Source organism: Arvicanthis niloticus, chromosome 16 (genome assembly GCF_011762505.2).
Source record: "Arvicanthis niloticus isolate mArvNil1 chromosome 16, mArvNil1.pat.X, whole genome shotgun sequence".
NCBI classification, from domain to species: Eukaryota; Metazoa; Chordata; class Mammalia; order Rodentia; family Muridae; genus Arvicanthis; species Arvicanthis niloticus.
In genome coordinates this window covers 27,768,319-27,785,431 of record NC_047673.1, presented here as the reverse complement: position 1 = coordinate 27,785,431, position 17,113 = coordinate 27,768,319, and the positions used below count along the sequence as shown (strand labels likewise).

At 44.0% G+C, this 17,113-nt stretch overlaps 1 protein-coding gene across 3 annotated transcripts in view; it reads left to right on the top strand.

Moving 5' to 3' along the window:
• The window catches only part of Dlc1 (DLC1 Rho GTPase activating protein), a 370,246-nt gene that overhangs the window by 318,076 nt on the left and 35,057 nt on the right, over positions 1-17,113 (top strand). The window contains exon 1 of one of the 3 annotated variants that reach the window (XM_034520166.2): positions 7,341-7,698. The exons of the other annotated variants lie outside the window; for them this stretch is intronic. Coding sequence (XP_034376057.1) covers positions 7,662-7,698 — 37 coding nt within the window. The 5' untranslated portion in view covers positions 7,341-7,661. Of the gene's footprint in view, positions 1-7,340; positions 7,699-17,113 lie in introns of those variants that run through there. 3 annotated transcript variants of the gene reach the window in all.

The window sequence follows — 17,113 nt, the reverse complement described above, 5'->3', positions numbered from 1 at the left end:
AAGGAGCTGAGAGTTCTACAACCAGATCAACAGGCAGCAACAAGATATAGAGACTCCCAGGGCCTGAATTGAGCATCTGAAACCTCAAAGCCCACCCCCTAGTGATGCACTTTCTCCAACAAAGCTACCTATTCCAACAAGGCCACACCTCCTAATGGTGCCACTCCCTCTAAGCCTATGGGAGCCATTTTCATTCAAACCACCACACATACGCAATGTATGTGCATGTATATTTGTATGGTATAAACACACTCAGGCATCATAAGCCAAGCACAAAAGGTCATTGGAATGGTTGCTATCAGAGGGTAGGGAAAGAGAATCGGGAGTTAATGTTGAATAGGAAAAGAATTTCAGTTGGGAAAAAAGGAAAAATTCTAAAGATAGAAAGTCATTCTGGCCTTGTGACAACAAAGTCATGCTTAAGCTACTGAACTCCCCACTTAGAAGTGGTTATGCTGCCAAATTTTGTTATGTACATTGAATGGAATACAAATGTGAACAAATTTAGTATTCAAAGAAATATAAGGAATGGGGAAGCATTTCTTTTTGCTTATCAATACCTTAACAATAACAACTGAAATTATTATGCAAGAAGCAAGTACATTCAAACTCTGAAAAATGCAGAAAAAGAAAAGAAATACCTTTCTGAATAATAATGTAGAAAGACATATGATACTAGATAAGTAGATATATAGGTAGTAGACAATAGGTAGATAAATGATAGATAGAGAAGATGGATAAATAGATTGATGATAGATAAATAGACAAATAGATGATAGATAGATATAGATCAAATCCCCAGTATCACTTCCCCTCTTAATTCAAAGTAAATTTACCTATAAAATTACTATCTTTGTTCTTAATTAAATTTGTATTATTTAAGAATGCCTATTCAAGTTAATGATGAAAAACTGAAAAGCTCAGCCTTGGTTAACTGCTTGCTATGCCCATGAGATGGATATCATACAACTACAGCTGAGCATGCTCCTCAGCTATGTTAAGTGAATTAAAATATTACACAATAGAGGCTGGGGGTATAGTTCAGTTGTACCTAGCATCTCTACAGCTGGGGTCTGATCCACAGCATTGCCTAAAGCCTGGCGTGGTGGCTCATGCCTGGGATCTCATTACTTGGAACATGGAAGCAGGGAGGTAAAAAGTCCAACGTCATCCTTTGCTATATACTGAGTTCAAGGACAGCCTGGGCTTCATGAGATCCAGTCTTAATAGATAAGTACATGTTTGTATCATGAAACAATATATGCTATGATGTCAATTTTGTGTGGCTGGGAGCCTGGCATGTAAATGGAATAGACCTATAATACATCTCAATCATCTTACGTTGCTTAATTATCACGCTTCATTTTTTTTTCATTTATACTTCTCCGTATTTTCTTAACTCTTCACAGTGAACATTTTAATCCATATTAAATGACAAAGATAAAAAATACTACTTGCTTCTAAAATAACATAGCCCATCCTCAGCAGTTAAAGAACTGCATGTGACAAGCTCAAAAGGAATTCAAATCAGAGGATGTTAATAGAATAGACAATCAAAGCCTGCAGTTAACTGGGATAATACAGTGGGAAAGTAGCCTACTTGCTCAAGTGGAGTTAAAAAAAATGATTGCAATTTTTGTTTGCTGTATTCTTGATTTTTGTGCTGCCAGAGGCCACATGAAAGAACCACATTCGTCCTGGCAAAGATCAAGAGAAATTGGGGTGTGTCGGAGACGTGCGCCTGAGTGTCACTGTTGGGTTCTCATCTCTGCCATTTTTAGCAGTGAGGCCTTAGGCTAAGCCACAGCTGAGCCTTTGGATAAACTAGACTTTCAAATAAATTCTACTGTAAATATGCTAAGTATCCTGGGAAAGCCTGCTCACTGAAGTAGTAGATCCCAGATCAAGAACTCAGTGAGCCCAGACCTTCTGCAGAGTGAGCGAGCAAGCATCCTGTAATGCCACTCAGTGGGGTGGAGCAATGGGAGCCCAAGTTCAGGGACCATCTTGCTCAGTGCAGTGAGACAGTCTCCCTCTCTGCCCCCCTGTTGTTTCATATGAAAAGAAGGCTCAAGATACAGCTCAAGAGTAGGGTGTTGGTCTGGCCTGTCCAGTTTCAACCTCTACTATTTTAGTGAGAGAAAAAAAAAGAGAACGAGAAGACAGAAGAAGAAAGAATTCCACTGGTCTCTGCTTGTCCCTTCTTCATCCCCAAGAAACTTCTCCAGATCCCCTCTTGGCATTCACGTTCGTTTCACATTACCTTTTTCTGTCTTTAATAAATACATGTTTGGATGACAGATGCCACATCCTAGGCTGGTTCATACTTTGGTTTAACTGGTTACCCCCCAAAAAGTATATTTCTAGCATTTGTGCAACAACAGAGTCTCTCTGGACCCCTCATTAATAATGTAAAGATGTTTCCAGAAGAATAAGTTGGCCTTCCTCCTATTTTGAATGTGAATTGTCCAAAAGTTAAAATAACAGATCTAGCTGAACAGGGCAGCTACTCCTGGTAAGCTTTTTAGCTCTTTTTTTTTTTTTTTTTTTTTTTTTTTTTTTTTTTTTTTTTCTTAAAAAGCAAAAGCAAAATATCAGTTAGGGGAAGGAGTCAGGAGGAGCCCAAACTGGGATTACTAAAGCTAAAAAATAAATGAATATTTCAGGACATCCAATGGGTTTCTAATTGAATTATGCCCCTTAATTGAAAACCGCTAACATTATTTTCAATATTTTTCCCTTTGTCATATTTCTTTTGAGCATTACAAATCAAAATTATTCTCCAGTCATTTCACAATGTTCCATTGAGCACAAATTACATTACAACATTTTCCAAGCACAGAAGAGTCCACTGGTCCTAAGGGAGGCAAAGAAATTTCCAGAGATTATTTGGCTTCTGTCACTAGACCAGAGGTTTAAACTAATTGCCCCAGGGATAAATGAAGCCCAAAGTTGAAATTGTTGGGGATGGCTCCAGTGTTTTTTGTTTTTCTTTAATAAAAAAAAAAATAGTTTCTAGCATCAAGACGGTGGAAGCTTTGATGTAAACATACATAAATGAGACTGGTAGTGTAGCTCAGTGGTGGAGAGCTTGCTTGGCATGCAGAAATAGTTGGTTTGATTATCAGCATAGCAAAGAAAGCAAAGAAAAGCAGGGGTGGGGGGAGGACAGAGATTTTGACATTTTACCCAGTGCACTGGGGTTGTTCTGTTAGCACGTGCCAAACAGCAAGTACTGGACCAGCAGTCCTCCCCTCTCCCCCCTCCCCCTGCCCTCTCTTTTCTTAAGATTCATTTGTGCAATGATTTCATGATGCGTGTTATTAAAAATACACAATGGGGGAATATGCGCCAGTGTCCTCGGAAAACAGAGTCGTTAAATCTCCAATAGCTGGATTTACAGGTGGATATGACCTGCCTGGTGTGGGTGCTGGGGACCCAATTCAGTCTCTCCACAAGAGCAGTGTGTGTTCTTGGTTTTTGTTTTGTTTTGTTTTTTTTGAGACAGGGTTTCTCTGTGTAGCCCTGGCTGTGCTGGAACTCACTCTGTAGACCAGGCTGGCCTCGAACTTAGAAATCTGCCTGCCTCGCAGTGTGTGTTCTTAAAGGGCAAGATGTCTATCTATCTAGTCTCTGGCAGCTCTCCTCTCAGAGGGGCTCTGGGCAACCCAGCTTGCACTATCCCACTGAGGATTACCTCACTCACTAAAATCACACAGTTGAGCCTTTCAGGTTGTGTTTCGTTTCTATCAAGCGGTGGTGGGATGAAACCCAAGAGAGTGTCCTTGGACAACATCAGCAACACCTAATTTCAGTCATTAAGATTGATAGAGCAGGAACCCATAATCATAAAAAATAACTCTCCCAGTCTGCTATGCAATATAGGAGCTAGCTATGAGGTTATTCTTTCTTTAGTAATTCCACAGTTCTTAGGAAACAAACCTACATAGAGATTGCTGGACGTTGCCATGAATAGCCTCAGAGTAGCTGATACTTGCCTCAGAGGTAAAAGGTGCAGGCCGTTATAAAAAGTCTTAATATTTTAAAACTTTGTAACTAGGAATCAGTAATTTAATGACAACAATCTACCTCTACAAAGACCTAATCTAACCTGTGGAGGAATCATTTTTTTTTTCTTTGTATATATGATACATGAGTTTGTGTGTACAGATACTTGTAGTGTCTTCCTCAGTTCTTGTCTCCCTTACTAGAATGAGAACTCACTGATTTGGTTAGACTGGTTTAGAACTCACTGATTTGGTTAGACCCCAGCAAGCTTCAGGGATTCTCCAGTCTCTCAGTGTTATGGTTACTAAAACATTCCCTTTTTCTGGTTTTTGACCTGCATGCTGGGTATCCTAAGCAGGTCTTCATATTTGCACAGAGAGATCTTGGCCCTTGAGCCATCTCCTCAGCTCTTGCAGGGGATATATATTCTTACATATGAAAACACTTCGGTTGACTATGACCGCTGGCTCAGAAAGAATGCTCTCCACTGCACAGCAAAGCCTGCCTCTCAGAGCCCAGTGCTTAAGACCAAATCTCAGTTAATGCAGCTCAGCAGACAAATGAAGCTCAGGTGAAGAACAGAAAGCTAAGTGAACAGAAACAGACTCTAGGCTGGCTTGGGGATCCTCCTTTATCCCCAAATAGCATTGTCTGTCCCTACTCTTGATGGCTTTGCCAACTCTCCCTTCTTCCACCTCTCAAAGGCTCCTCTTGGGCTCCTCTTGTGCAAAAAAGGTTACAGTCCAGGCTTTGTTCCGCATTGCTTTCATTTTCTTCTGAACAGTTTAGATAAAACTTTCTTGTTCAAATTTGACGCGCCATTTGATAAGACAGTGGGCTACCAAGTCGACAACTTCCTGGTCCATGATTCAGATCGCCACTGATGGAAAACACTGAGGGCCAAGTAGCTTAGGCCCATGATCCCAGTTACCTGAGTGGTCCAGGCAGGAGACTCAGAAGTTCAAAGTCTGTTGAGGCTACCAAGTGAGTTCAAGGCCAGCCTGGGCAACTTATCGATACGTTTGTAAAGTACTGGCGAGCCCATGAAATAGTTCAGTAGGTTAAAGGCACTTGTCAAATCAACACAAGCTACAGACACCTGAGAAGAGGGACCGTCAACTGAGAAAATGCCTCCATCAGACTGGCTAGCCTGTGAGGCATTTTCTTGATTGGTGATTGATGCAGGAGGGCCCCGGACTACTGTGGGTGGTGCCATTCCTGAGCAGGTATTCTTGGACTATGTAATAATGCAGGCTGAGCAAGCCATGGGCAGGCCAGTCCACAGCATCCACCCATGGCCTCCACTTAATTCCTGCTTCTGTGTCCCTGCCTTTATTCCCTTTCTCGATGGACTGTAAGCTGCAAGATGAAATTAACACTTTCTTCCCCTTAGTTGGTATTTTGGTCAGGGATTTAATTGCAGCAATAGAGACACAAACCAAGACAACAGATCAGCCTGATGACTTGAATTTGATCCTTCAAACTCATGTAAAAGTTGAAAGAGAGAATAAACACAAAGTTGTTCTCAGACCTCCACACAGCACCACGCATATGTGTGTACCCATATACACATCACACACAGTAATAATAATAATAGCAATAGTAGTAAGAGTAATTTCTCAATTAAAAGTATGTGGTGGGGACAGGGATGTAGCTCAGTGGTAGAGCATGTGACTAGCTCTAGCCTAAATTCAATGTCCAATAATGCAAAGAGAAACTATTTGGAGGAAAAAAAAAATGTGTCTGTACTGAACATAGACAAATCAACATAGTGTTTGCATAGTATTTCATATTCTAAATATTATCAATACTAACATAATTATTAAAAACAGTATCTGGGAGAATGTGTGTAAGTTATATGCAAATTATACATGATTTAGAATGAGGCCCTTGTGCATTCAGAGATGTGAGCACCAGAAGGGAATGCTGGATGTCTCCACAGTTCCTCCAGCATCCACACTTCAGGGGACAACTTCATTCTCTTGGGCTATCAAGGTCTTCACCTCTGGGCCCTCAACAGTCCTTTATTTCCACTCACCCCATTGCTTCCCGACATTCGAAGGTCTCCTGGCAGGCAGGAGTCACATGAACTCTGCACTGCCTTTGGGTCCCCAGCATTTGTCTGCAGGTAAATGCCCTGGCAACACAGATCTGCTGAATAGAGGCTGAATGTGCCCTCCAAAGTGAGAAATTCTGATATGGCAAATTGGGGTAAAATTGTTATAAGTGGGGAACGGCTTGTTTGTATCATATGACTATAAAATCAATCCATTTTGAAATTTAAGGGAATCTACTTTTCTATTTGTGTTTAGCCCTGCTTAAGAATCAACTCAGCCCCACTTCACCTATTGCCTGTTGTAGTCTCTCAACAGACTATATACTTTCCACTTATTTATTTTGCTTATTGTATAGCTTCCCTAGGAAGAGGCCAACTCCAGAAGGACAGGTCTGTGGGTCCCTTTTGCTGGCTGTTGTATGCTCCAGCGGAGAAACCATTTTGCCCATAATAAATGCTCTCTTGATGCTGAATGAATGTGTTTCCATCAGTTAAGGTAACACACATAAAGTACCAACCTACTCCAAGGTAAATTTTCATGAAAATTGATGTAGACTTTTGAACACCTTACACTGATTATATTCTGTTGCAAGTTTCAAAACTAAGTTGCCTGCACATCATTTGGGGAAAAAATTATCACCATCAGAGATCATAAATCTACAGGCTGGGGCCAGTCCATGAGTTAGTCTAGGAGCTGTGACCATAGTCCAAATACCAGTTAGAAATATACTGCATAGGGCTGCGCACACGGTATTCTGACTCTCCCACGTACTGGGGAAAAGTTCCATAAACTGCATTTAATCCCCACATTCCCTCTGGCGGGCTTTGGAGAGAAATGGATGCCTTAAAGACCAGGTGCTACTTTTTCCAATTTTCTGACAAAGCAATCTATCTTTACCTTCCGCACTGCCCCTACCATCAACGCAAGTTTTTGTGATGCGAGCCGGAATGAGAGGCTGCGCGTGCACCGAACCACGCAGGAAAAGATAGAGGGAAAACTAGGCTGAGATCTCCGGCACCCAACTAACGCCTCCAAGCTTTTGCCTTTATCCCAGAGGCCAGTAGTTGGCGACTTCTAGACGCTTCCCGTCGCTGCAGAACAGACCCTGGGAAAACATTCCAGGAAAGGGAGAAAGAGGCGTGTCCCTCCCCCGGACCTGGGGCATGTTTTGGGCGGGGCCTGGTTACGTGGGTGGAGTCAGAGCACAGCCCGAGGCCGCAGCGTGGGTCCCGCCCGTGGGGGCGGGCTCAGTAGGAAGGCGCGGCCCCTAGGGCTCTCGGAGAGCAGAGCACTGCAGCGTTCGGGTAGAGGGCGGTGCGCTCCTGCCTGAGCCATGGCTCTGCGTCCTCGCTCCTGGAGCCGCGGCTCCCCAGCTCCGTGCCTCGGTCCCTGAGAGCGCTCCCTTCGCCGTGGCAATCAAAAACCCACGATTTTGCCCGAGCTGGGGCGAAGGATAAGGAGGCTGCGAACCAGGATGTGCTGACGACCGCGAGGGCTCGCGTCCTGGGTGCCACCGTGGGTCCCGACGTGGGATCCCGATTACTTCGGGCAGCCTCGACGTTCCCAGTGCGTTCCCGCCGCCCTGCGCCGACCTTAATGTGTAGAGACGAGCCGGACACCATGATCCTAACACGTAAGATGGACTTGTGCCTTGTTGTTGGACTAGTCTGGCGGGGGTCAACTGCCGAGGGGACCGGCGGAGGAGAACTTGTCACCCCGCCCTGCCAAGTCTGTGTTGTGGTTGTGTGTTTTGACACACTTGCAGAGGAGGCGCCCCAGGCTTTCGATAGTAGAAAGCGTGCGTGTGCTTAAGCAGCTTGGGTCAGCGTTTGTAGGAGATTTTAACTTCGGGTCACGTCCCTTGACCGTGTATTGCCTGGGGACTGGCGTCCGGGTGACTTAGAGTTATTCTATTGCTAGAAGCTGACCTCGGGCCCCGAGGGGCGAGTAACCCCTTTTGGACTTTTTGGGGGGACTGTTCCATCTTTTCTTGCCGTCCTACACCCCACAAGTCCCAAATCAGCTTTGTCTCCCTAAGAGTGCATTATTTAAGGGGCTGTGAAGACTTTTAGCTGTACTTAGGGAAAATGTTTTCCTTAGCACTATTTAAGAGTTTGGTTCTTTTGTTGTGTTCGCCTGTTTATAAATGCTGGAAATCTCTGAGTCTGGGCGGACTAAGTCGAGGTTGCTTCTTAGCTACCCCCAAACCCCGTTACACGTGGGGTTCCAACTGGAAACTCAGCGCTTTCCCGCAGTGTGGTTGGATACGGTTCCTGAAAAGCCCCACCAGATTGCCCACGCCCTTGGCGAGGGAGGAAGAGTCCGTGGGCTGGGGAAAGGAAGGAAACAAGTCTTCAGGCCTGAGGCTTTTTTTTTTTTTTTTGATCGAGGCGACTGCGTCTTGGACTAGTTCCCCACCCTGCGCCCCTGTCCCCTCCTCCAATGTCAGTAGCTGAGAGCCTTTGATCCTTCTTAAGGGTTGCTCCCAGAGCAACAGCCCACCCTGTTAGTGTGGTTTTCTGTCTCCGCAAGTGTTTCAGCGTATGGCCTTTGGCACGAGGAATGATGCTGGGGAGATGAACTCGGGATTAGCATCCCTCTAAATGCGCGACCCCGGAAAGTAGCACAACCTTACTATGCTGTCCCCAACCCTGGGTAATAATTATCGACACAAATGGAAGGTGAGAGGATCAGATAGAGTAAGTTGTACAACATAAAGTGCCTAGAGGGGTGACGAATACTGAAGTTCACCCTGTTCCCAAATTATGCCAATAACTAGAAAGGGAAACCCTGCCTAAGTCATTAATCAGCGCAGTAGAGGGGAAAAAAAATATATTGCCCCATCCGGTTTTGCTTTCAATGAGGCTTTTTACACCCAATGTGGTCACAAATGGGTTCATTCTCAAGAGTCAGAGGTTGTTTCAAGCTGTGGCTGGCGATTCGGAGGAATGCAGCCTAGGCACGGCCATCCATTACCCAAAGATTCATATGTGACGCATTTGAGTAGGAAAAAAAATTCTGGCTCTGGAGAAGGCAGAATGCCCAGTCTCAAGTTACATTTTTTTTTAACCCTGCAAAATTCTGTTTGCTGAAGGGATGAAGGAAAATAATAGCTCAGTGGATTGCAGCACTCAGAATGTAAACCTATCAGCGGCTCTAAGAGGTTGACAAATTCTGCTTCCATCTGGACTGCAGGCTAGTCCTCTGCGGGATAATTTGCTGACCATAAGGGTGGAATTAATGGAGTACCCGGTGCCATCTTGGCAAGCCGATTGCAGCAGATGGTCAGAGGGGTGCCCTGCAAGGCAGCAGCCCCCCTAACAGAAGAACCAAAGTCCTGAGGAACTGAGTGTCAAATGGTTAGCAGATGTGCCGTCAGAAGTTATTTCAAGACATTTCCTGGGAAAATGCTGGAGATTGCCTGTGTTCACTTTTATTGAGGCATGCCAGATTTGCAGCAAGGCCCTAGTCTGGGTGCATAATTTTTTCATTAGTACTACTGTTCAGAGAGTTTCAAATGAAGCACAGCAGACAGACTTTCCCTCAAGCTGTCTCCCCCCCACCCCACCCCCTCAAAGTTTGCTTTTGACAAATTGCCTTTACTTTCTGGTGAGCTGAATGACACCTTGCTGTAAACAGCCTAACAGTTCAGGAATAAAGACTTCTCCAAGTCACGGAACCTGCAATCTGGATATGCGGTGTCCAGCTTAAATTTTTGCCCTAGAATGGATGAAACCTGCTCTCAGTGACTTGTATTCTAATGTCCCCTATTGTTTTTTGTAGATGTAATGCAAACCACTTTCTAAAGAGTGAAGAAGATGGTACACCGTTTCAGATTTTAGTATGCTGAAACAACCCAAGGAGTTTTCTTTAATTGTGGAATACTTGCTAGACAGTTTGCCCTTCGGCCTTTGTTCTATATTGTGGTTAAAAGAACAAAGACCGATAGAAGAGGCCATAGATGCGTTATGACCACTGCAAGGTATTAGTAAGTAAAGTGACTTTTAAACTGTCCTGTACTCCAACTCCTATCTGCAGAAGCAACGTGGGGCTTAAAGGGGACAGGGGAGACTATGGAGGAATGCAAAGATACTTCCAATCTGAGGCTTGGTGAGGAGGCTCCAAGTGGTGGTTTCAAATACAAAAAATTAGCACTTGGGTTTTCCTGGGTGTCCCTGTGGAGATTTTAAAAGCATGATGCAATGTTTAAATGAGAGGGGTATTTTTATGACCTAACCGAGTAAACACTCAATTTGGAAATATTCAAGGGAGGGTGATTTGGTCCAGAAGAGCTGAGGGGGCATCCAGAGTACAGTGAGTGAAGTAAATGGGACTCTTTTTGAAGAGAGCCTTGTTCTGCACAGGATGGGCCAGTATTGTAAACACAAGTTTCTCATGCTTAGCTCCCGTTCCTAGCAACAGGAAGACGGAAATGAGGCCATGCAAAAAAAAAAAAAAAAGTCCTAAAGGGCTCCAGACAATACTTGATCCACCCTGTGCAGCCAGAGGACCTGCAAAAGTAAAAATAACTTCAGATGTTTCCGCTTCCTCCCTGGATATTACCAAACCAGTGCAGACCTGATGTCTCCATGCTGTACAGAGAGCATCAGAACACAACCTGACCCAGGTACCCAGGCTCCAGGCATGCGAGACAAAGCAGGAGAAAAGGGGAAAAGGTGGCTGTCATTTTTAATAGTTCGAAAGACTAGTGATAAGATGACGTGCGCTAGAGCCAGTGACCGAGGGTGATTCTGGTATCTAAGTGTAGCTGTCTCTCCGAGTGTGCTCATTTTTATCCTGGCCCAACTGTAAAACAGTCCCTCCTGTGTGGTCAAGGTCAAGTTTAAGACGCCCAGTTTATAAAGAGTTAATGTCAGCCCTGGCCTGAAAAACACAAGCCCAGGTTCTTCCACAGGGGTGTGGAATGAGAGGGAAAACGGGTTTTGGAACAGACCCTTCACAGCTGTCTCTGTTCCTGACTCTGGCCATTTCAAATGAAGGAATGCAGAGTTAAGTATTAGTAAGACTTGAAGGGAGACCCGGCAGGAGGATTACAGTTTGTTTTATAGGCACACGTTACAGCTTCAAATGTGTGTAATCAGTAGTGGGTTTTTTTTTATTATTATTATTCAGTCTCAAATTACACTAGTTCTCTTTTATCCTTGGAGGAATAAGTTTCAAGCTCCCAGGGAATTCCTGAAACCATACATGGTGCCCCATCCTAATCTGTACCCTGGTTTGTTTTATTTCCTTTCTCCTTCATGAGTACAGTCCTATGATAAAATTCATAGATTAGACAAAGAGTCACAATAAAAACAATAAAATAGGACAGTTGTAACCATTAGCCGTCATAGAAGGTACTGGGGACTTACAAATGGTTTATTTCTGGAGCTTTTTCATGTCATCATATCTTTCCGTTGAGATTGAAGCTGGGGGGCTGGTGTTGGGCAGCGGAGGGGGGCTGCTCTAGTGGGACACTCCACTCAGCTGATGTGGAAAGGGGAGATTTCCAGCTGGGGAGGTGGGTCTGTCAGCCTACCTTGTCTGTCAACACTTCTCCTTTAGGTGGCCCCACTGTTATTCTTGAAGATTATGATGAGCCCTGATAAGGGTAGAGAGACTTCTCAGGTACAATTAATTGAGTGACAGACGGGAAGACAACTCTGCATGTTTAGTGTACATACTGCCATAGAACCTCAGAGTCAAGAGCCACGTTTTCTAGAATGTTCCAACAGAACCTTACAAAGACTGCTGTTTCCTGGGGGGGGGGGGGGGGGAGGTATCTATGTAACGTGATTGTAGCCTAGCAGGTAGAGACAAGAGTATCTGTCCATCTGAGAGAGTCCCAGAACACCACATCCAGAAAGTCTAACCTCCACTGGACTGGACTGAGCAACGCTTTCTCCAGCGAGGGTGTTGGGAGATTAATTTCTGAGAGAAGTGTCTATGCTAGATAGCAGTGACAATAGTTGACTGGCATCTTACAAAATTTCTGCTTGCTAGGAAGGAAGGCTTTTGGGCGCTGCAGGTGAACATTGTATGCCAAGCCAACACCATGAAAGGTTTCTTCCCATAGGCTCCTTGCCCCCCCGCCCCCCCGTTTTGTTCTGTTAGTAAATTTAGGTTTTTATGATACCCAGTACCTTTTTTCTCCCTTTCCTGCCTCTACTTGGTGGCCTTTTCAAGTCAGCCTCGACCCTAGTAGGGGAAAAACGAAAAGCTGATGGAACCCTGAGCTCTGTTATGCTGGGCCTTCAGTTGTCTGTGACACCTCCCACCCACATTTTGATCTCTTACCCACCCCGCCTCTAAGTGTCCTGCAGAGCAAACTGGAAGTCACTTCCTGATTCCTGTTACAGAGGCGCCTTCCTTCTCCTGTAGGAGTCTCCAAAGGATGTCTGAGGGACAAAAGGCTCCCACACCCTGAGGTTGAGGCACTCCCAGGCTCCCCAAACTTAGGAAACCAGTGAGGAAAAGACTTTGGAGTGAAATGGCCCATGACCCAGGTATGGCTCTGCTCTACAGCCACAGTTTGTGTGCCCTTTGTCACACTCAGTTGACAAATCCGGAATATTTTCTCCAAGCTGGATAACATGGAGGCCTCAGAGGACAGCCAGTGTCCACTGAATTCCCCGTTTCAAACCAAGCTATATGCTATAGAAAGGGGATTTTGTGTGATGCTTGTGCATCTGTCAAAGTTACCCCAAGGGAAATTCCAGAACTTTGCAAAGACATCCTTAAAAAGCCTGTCCCCTGCTGAGGGGCAGCTGGGATAGAAGTTCAGTGTCCAAGGTCACAGTCAATGGAATAGCATTGTGTACCCCTTCCTGCTGGTGTGTGTAAACAGACTTGGAAGGCCCCCAAATGGGGACCTTAATGTGTTTATGGGGATGGATGGACAGGAGTTAACATTTAACTATTAAATTGTGTGTGTGTCAGGTGCTGGGGTCTTAAGCAATTTTAAAGAAAATGATTTCTTAATCCATCTGGAAGATGGGAATATGCTTTTTATATTTTAAGATATATATCTTTATATTTTATATATTTATAAATATTAATTTATATATTTTGATACATTTATCCTTTTAGTACAGATCTGATTGGGTGAGGCGATATACTGCTCTTCTTATCACACTCGTGTAACTTAAATCATCAGACCACCAAAAATCCAACCCAGACAAAAACGCCAGCAGATCAAGCCCAAAAGCCTTTTTTGCTTGAGGTTAGACCAAAGGAGGAGGCAAACTTACACCTTTAACTAGCATTGGCCACAGTGTGTTTTCATTGGTCTTTGTTAAAGCATAGATAGCATCATATTTCATTCTTTTCTTAATTTTCCTTCCTCTTTCTTTCTTTCTTTCTCTCTTTTCTATAAGGAAAAGTTTAGATAGAGGTGAGCTCTGTTGGCTTTTGTGACTGCTGCTGTTTTGTTTCAGGTGGAATTCCTTGCCATCCCCTTTATCTCTAATTTTAGGCTCAGGTAGCTTCCTGGTTTTCAGGGTTTTATTTGCTCTGTTCTATTCCTCCTGGAGGACCCTGGGGCAAAAGACTGGATCAGGGCACTGGGCTTTGCAGAAGAATAAGCTTTGCTAATTTACAGAAGAGAAGCAGTTGATGTCCTGCACAGAGATGGGGCAGGCTCCAGTATTGTAATCAGCTATTTGGCCTTCGGGAGTGTTAAAAGGAAACTGATTGTGTAACCAAGACGTGTGTGACCTTTTACAATTTGGAGGCTTTGGAAAATAAGGCACCTTAACGATATGTCACTTCCTTTCTTGAAACTGTCTTGATGTCTGTAACTAGCACCCTAAAGACCTAATCCAAGCCATTTTCCTTAGTATATAACTGGAAGTCTTCAAGTGATATGATTCCTAGAAATGCATAAAAATATAAATGTATGTATATTGATTGATGGATGGGGGAGGGGAGCTGTCTTAATGGTATTTTTTTTTTTTCTTAATTGCTATTCAGAGTAATGGGCTTTCAGTCCTGTTTCCATCATGTGACATAAAAGCAGGATGGAGACTGTGGGGTGGGTGGGGCAAAGGTCTATTTTTATCCCACTCTAGACTGCCATGAACTAGAGAGAGGTGATGTCGCTGCATCTATCTCCTCTATAGCTCAGGCCCCTGTCAGTCTAACCTCTTCATCCTGGAGCCCAGATGCCCGTTTTTGATTAGCTGGGAGATGTTTTCTGTTTCTGGGAATGAAGTATGTTAATGTGGAGAGTGGAGTTCCTGACAGCCCTGTCGATCGATCGATCGCACCTCACGTCCACACAAAATGGCAGTGACTTGAACCACTCCCTTGCCTGGTTTGAGTAGTTAAAGCAATACTTTACAAATGCTTGGGCAAAAGGATCCCCAGGGGAAATTTCACTCGATGTAATTTCTGCGTTGCTTAGGTGTCATCTCAAGTGCTTGGTCCCGGGTGTAGGCTTTCTGGGTGTCTCCATGGAGGTTTCCTTCTTTCAGAGTAAAACCCTTTATTAAGTTGTCATTGTGTCACAAGGGGGGAAGTGGCCTCTTTATTCCCCCTCCTTAGATTGTTTCTAGGAATTTTCTTTCCTGGAAAGCAGCATCTCTGTCTGCAGTCTTCAACAGATAAAGGGGGGTTAGAAAGAAAACGCCCCAAGCTTCCTTTTTTTTTTTTTTTTTTTTTAATTATTACTGAGAGAACCACATGAGTGATTTTAACTGAGAGCTCCCCACCATGGAATAGGCAAGAAGCTCTCTGGGCAGAGGACACCATCTGGTGCCTCTGAATTCCAGCATTGTCCAGACTATGGACCACTCCCTTATAACAGGAAAAGGTCCCATATGCATGTCAGCACCCTGTTCCCTGCCTCCCCAGGAGTCAGAATGTCATGGGAGAAGTAAAACTTTAAAGCATACATACATGTATATGTATTATACATATATAATACTTATATTTATGTATAATATTTATATATTATATTTAAATATATAGTATTTATATATGATTTATATATAAATATAAGGATATATATATATATAATTCTAAGAGTTTTTTTTTATAGACTGGAGGGTTTTCTGTGAAAATTAAACTTGGTTTGGGATCTGTGGATCCACACATAAGCAACTGTTTAGGATACTGTGTTCTCTGAATCATGAACATAGCCTTTTATGAAACAAATCAAAGCATTGCTTCATTAAAAAGCGGTTTGTACATTTTTGGCAACAGAAGCATCAACAAATGTTCACAATGTTGGGAAATGTTCCCAAGATCGTATGCAGAGGAGTGAGGATTCTGGACATTAACGGTTAGGGAATATGTCCTAGAGAAGGGATGGTAGGCAGAAAGGAGATACCAGTGTAGAGACAAAGGCTTCGAGAGCCTGTAACTGTTGTATGAAACTTGAGGTTTACCTGTACATACATACATCTGCACTCACTGTTGTAACCGTGCCTGTGTACCACGGTTACGCTGTAAAATGTATTTCTTGCTGTAGTTGTTAATCAAAATTACAGTTACTGGGATGAAAATTAAATCCATGGTTTACCTACACAGTAATTTATTTACTGAGGGACCACGCTGCCACGAAATAGGGTGGAATTTGGGGGATATCCATGAATAAAATAGACAGATTTATTCTTGGAGTTTAGAGAAAGGGTTCGTGGAGCACAGAAGGCACACGCTGAAGAAGAACGAAGGAGAGTGGGTGGGAAGAAGCCAGGGAGGCTGGATCAGTTGGGGGGTGGGGTGGGATGGGGAGTGAGCATAGGTGCGGTGTAATCTGCACCCTGGCCTTAGACTCTCCCCATAGGACCCACTGGGAAGGGGGTCTCACTAGTGCTGACTTAATAAATCACTTGGGACTTAACAGACTCCCAGGCCCTAGAAGAGCACTTGAGAAACTAAATGATTCTGGAGACAAGGGCAGAAGGTCATCAGGCTCCTGTATTGGGGGTGGAGTGGGTGTGGGGTGTGGGGAATGGGGGGTGGGGGGAGGGCTGTGTCAAGCCTTTCCACCTGGCTTCCTGCTTGGCAGGAACTTGGGGCTCTGATCATCCCTGAAGATAGCTGGCAGCTAGCTCACATAGTTCAGAAAGTAAAGATGGAATGAAGGAGAAAATGCAGGCTGGCTTGCTTTACTCAGTGCCCCACGGTGGATTTGGGTCTGCCCAAAGCCCAGACTGAATGATTACCCTGTCTCCCAGAAGCTTCCAGAATATATGCCATAGATGTTTGGAATTTTCTCTTAGGCACCTGAGGGTAGGAATGCAGCTTAGAAGCTCTCAGAATCTTTCCTGTGATTAGATAACATTGGAGTTTAATAAATATCAAGTAAGTATTCTATACGACTTGGCCCTAGTAGGAATTCATCTTACATAGATAACTCTTGATAGCCAGCCCTTGGCAGTTGTCTGTGTTTAACATTTATTTCTGTGGTTGTCAAGTGAAAGTTCTTAGTCTGCCTTTGAAGAAATAAAAAAATTTAGTAGACTTTTTTCCTTTGCATTTTTACAACCAATCGACACGTTCTAGTGTACAAAAAGGACTATTTCGGGGTGTACTTGAGTTAAGGGGGAAGTTGGTGAGGTGACGAAGGGGGATATTTATTGAAGTCTAGAGAGAACACCAGCCTTGGATAGCCAGGGTATCCTGGGAACAGAGAGAGCTCATATTTGGAGACTTTTCAAGAGCTGAAAAAACAAGCAGAGAGACCAAGTGAGGAGATCCCAAGGACTTGACTGAGAGGTTGGATTGTAACTCAAAGATGATAGGAAGTTGCTGAGTTCTAAGCAGACTGCGACATAGGGAAGTACATGGTCTGGGAAAACCAGTGTAGGTTCCTGTAGAACTTGCTGGAAGTAAGGATGGAGAGAGGTTTACCCAAGAGCTGTTAGATTCAAAGGAAGAGTTAAGGACAAATAATATACTAGTCCCTAGAATACACACTAGTGACTAGAGAGTGACCATACTGTGGGGAGATCCAGGGAGAGTCAGTCCTGCCTACAGGTACATTTCTTAGAGGCCTTTATAAAATAAGATGTCTGGGCTGTGGGCTGGGCGTCCGGTCTTTG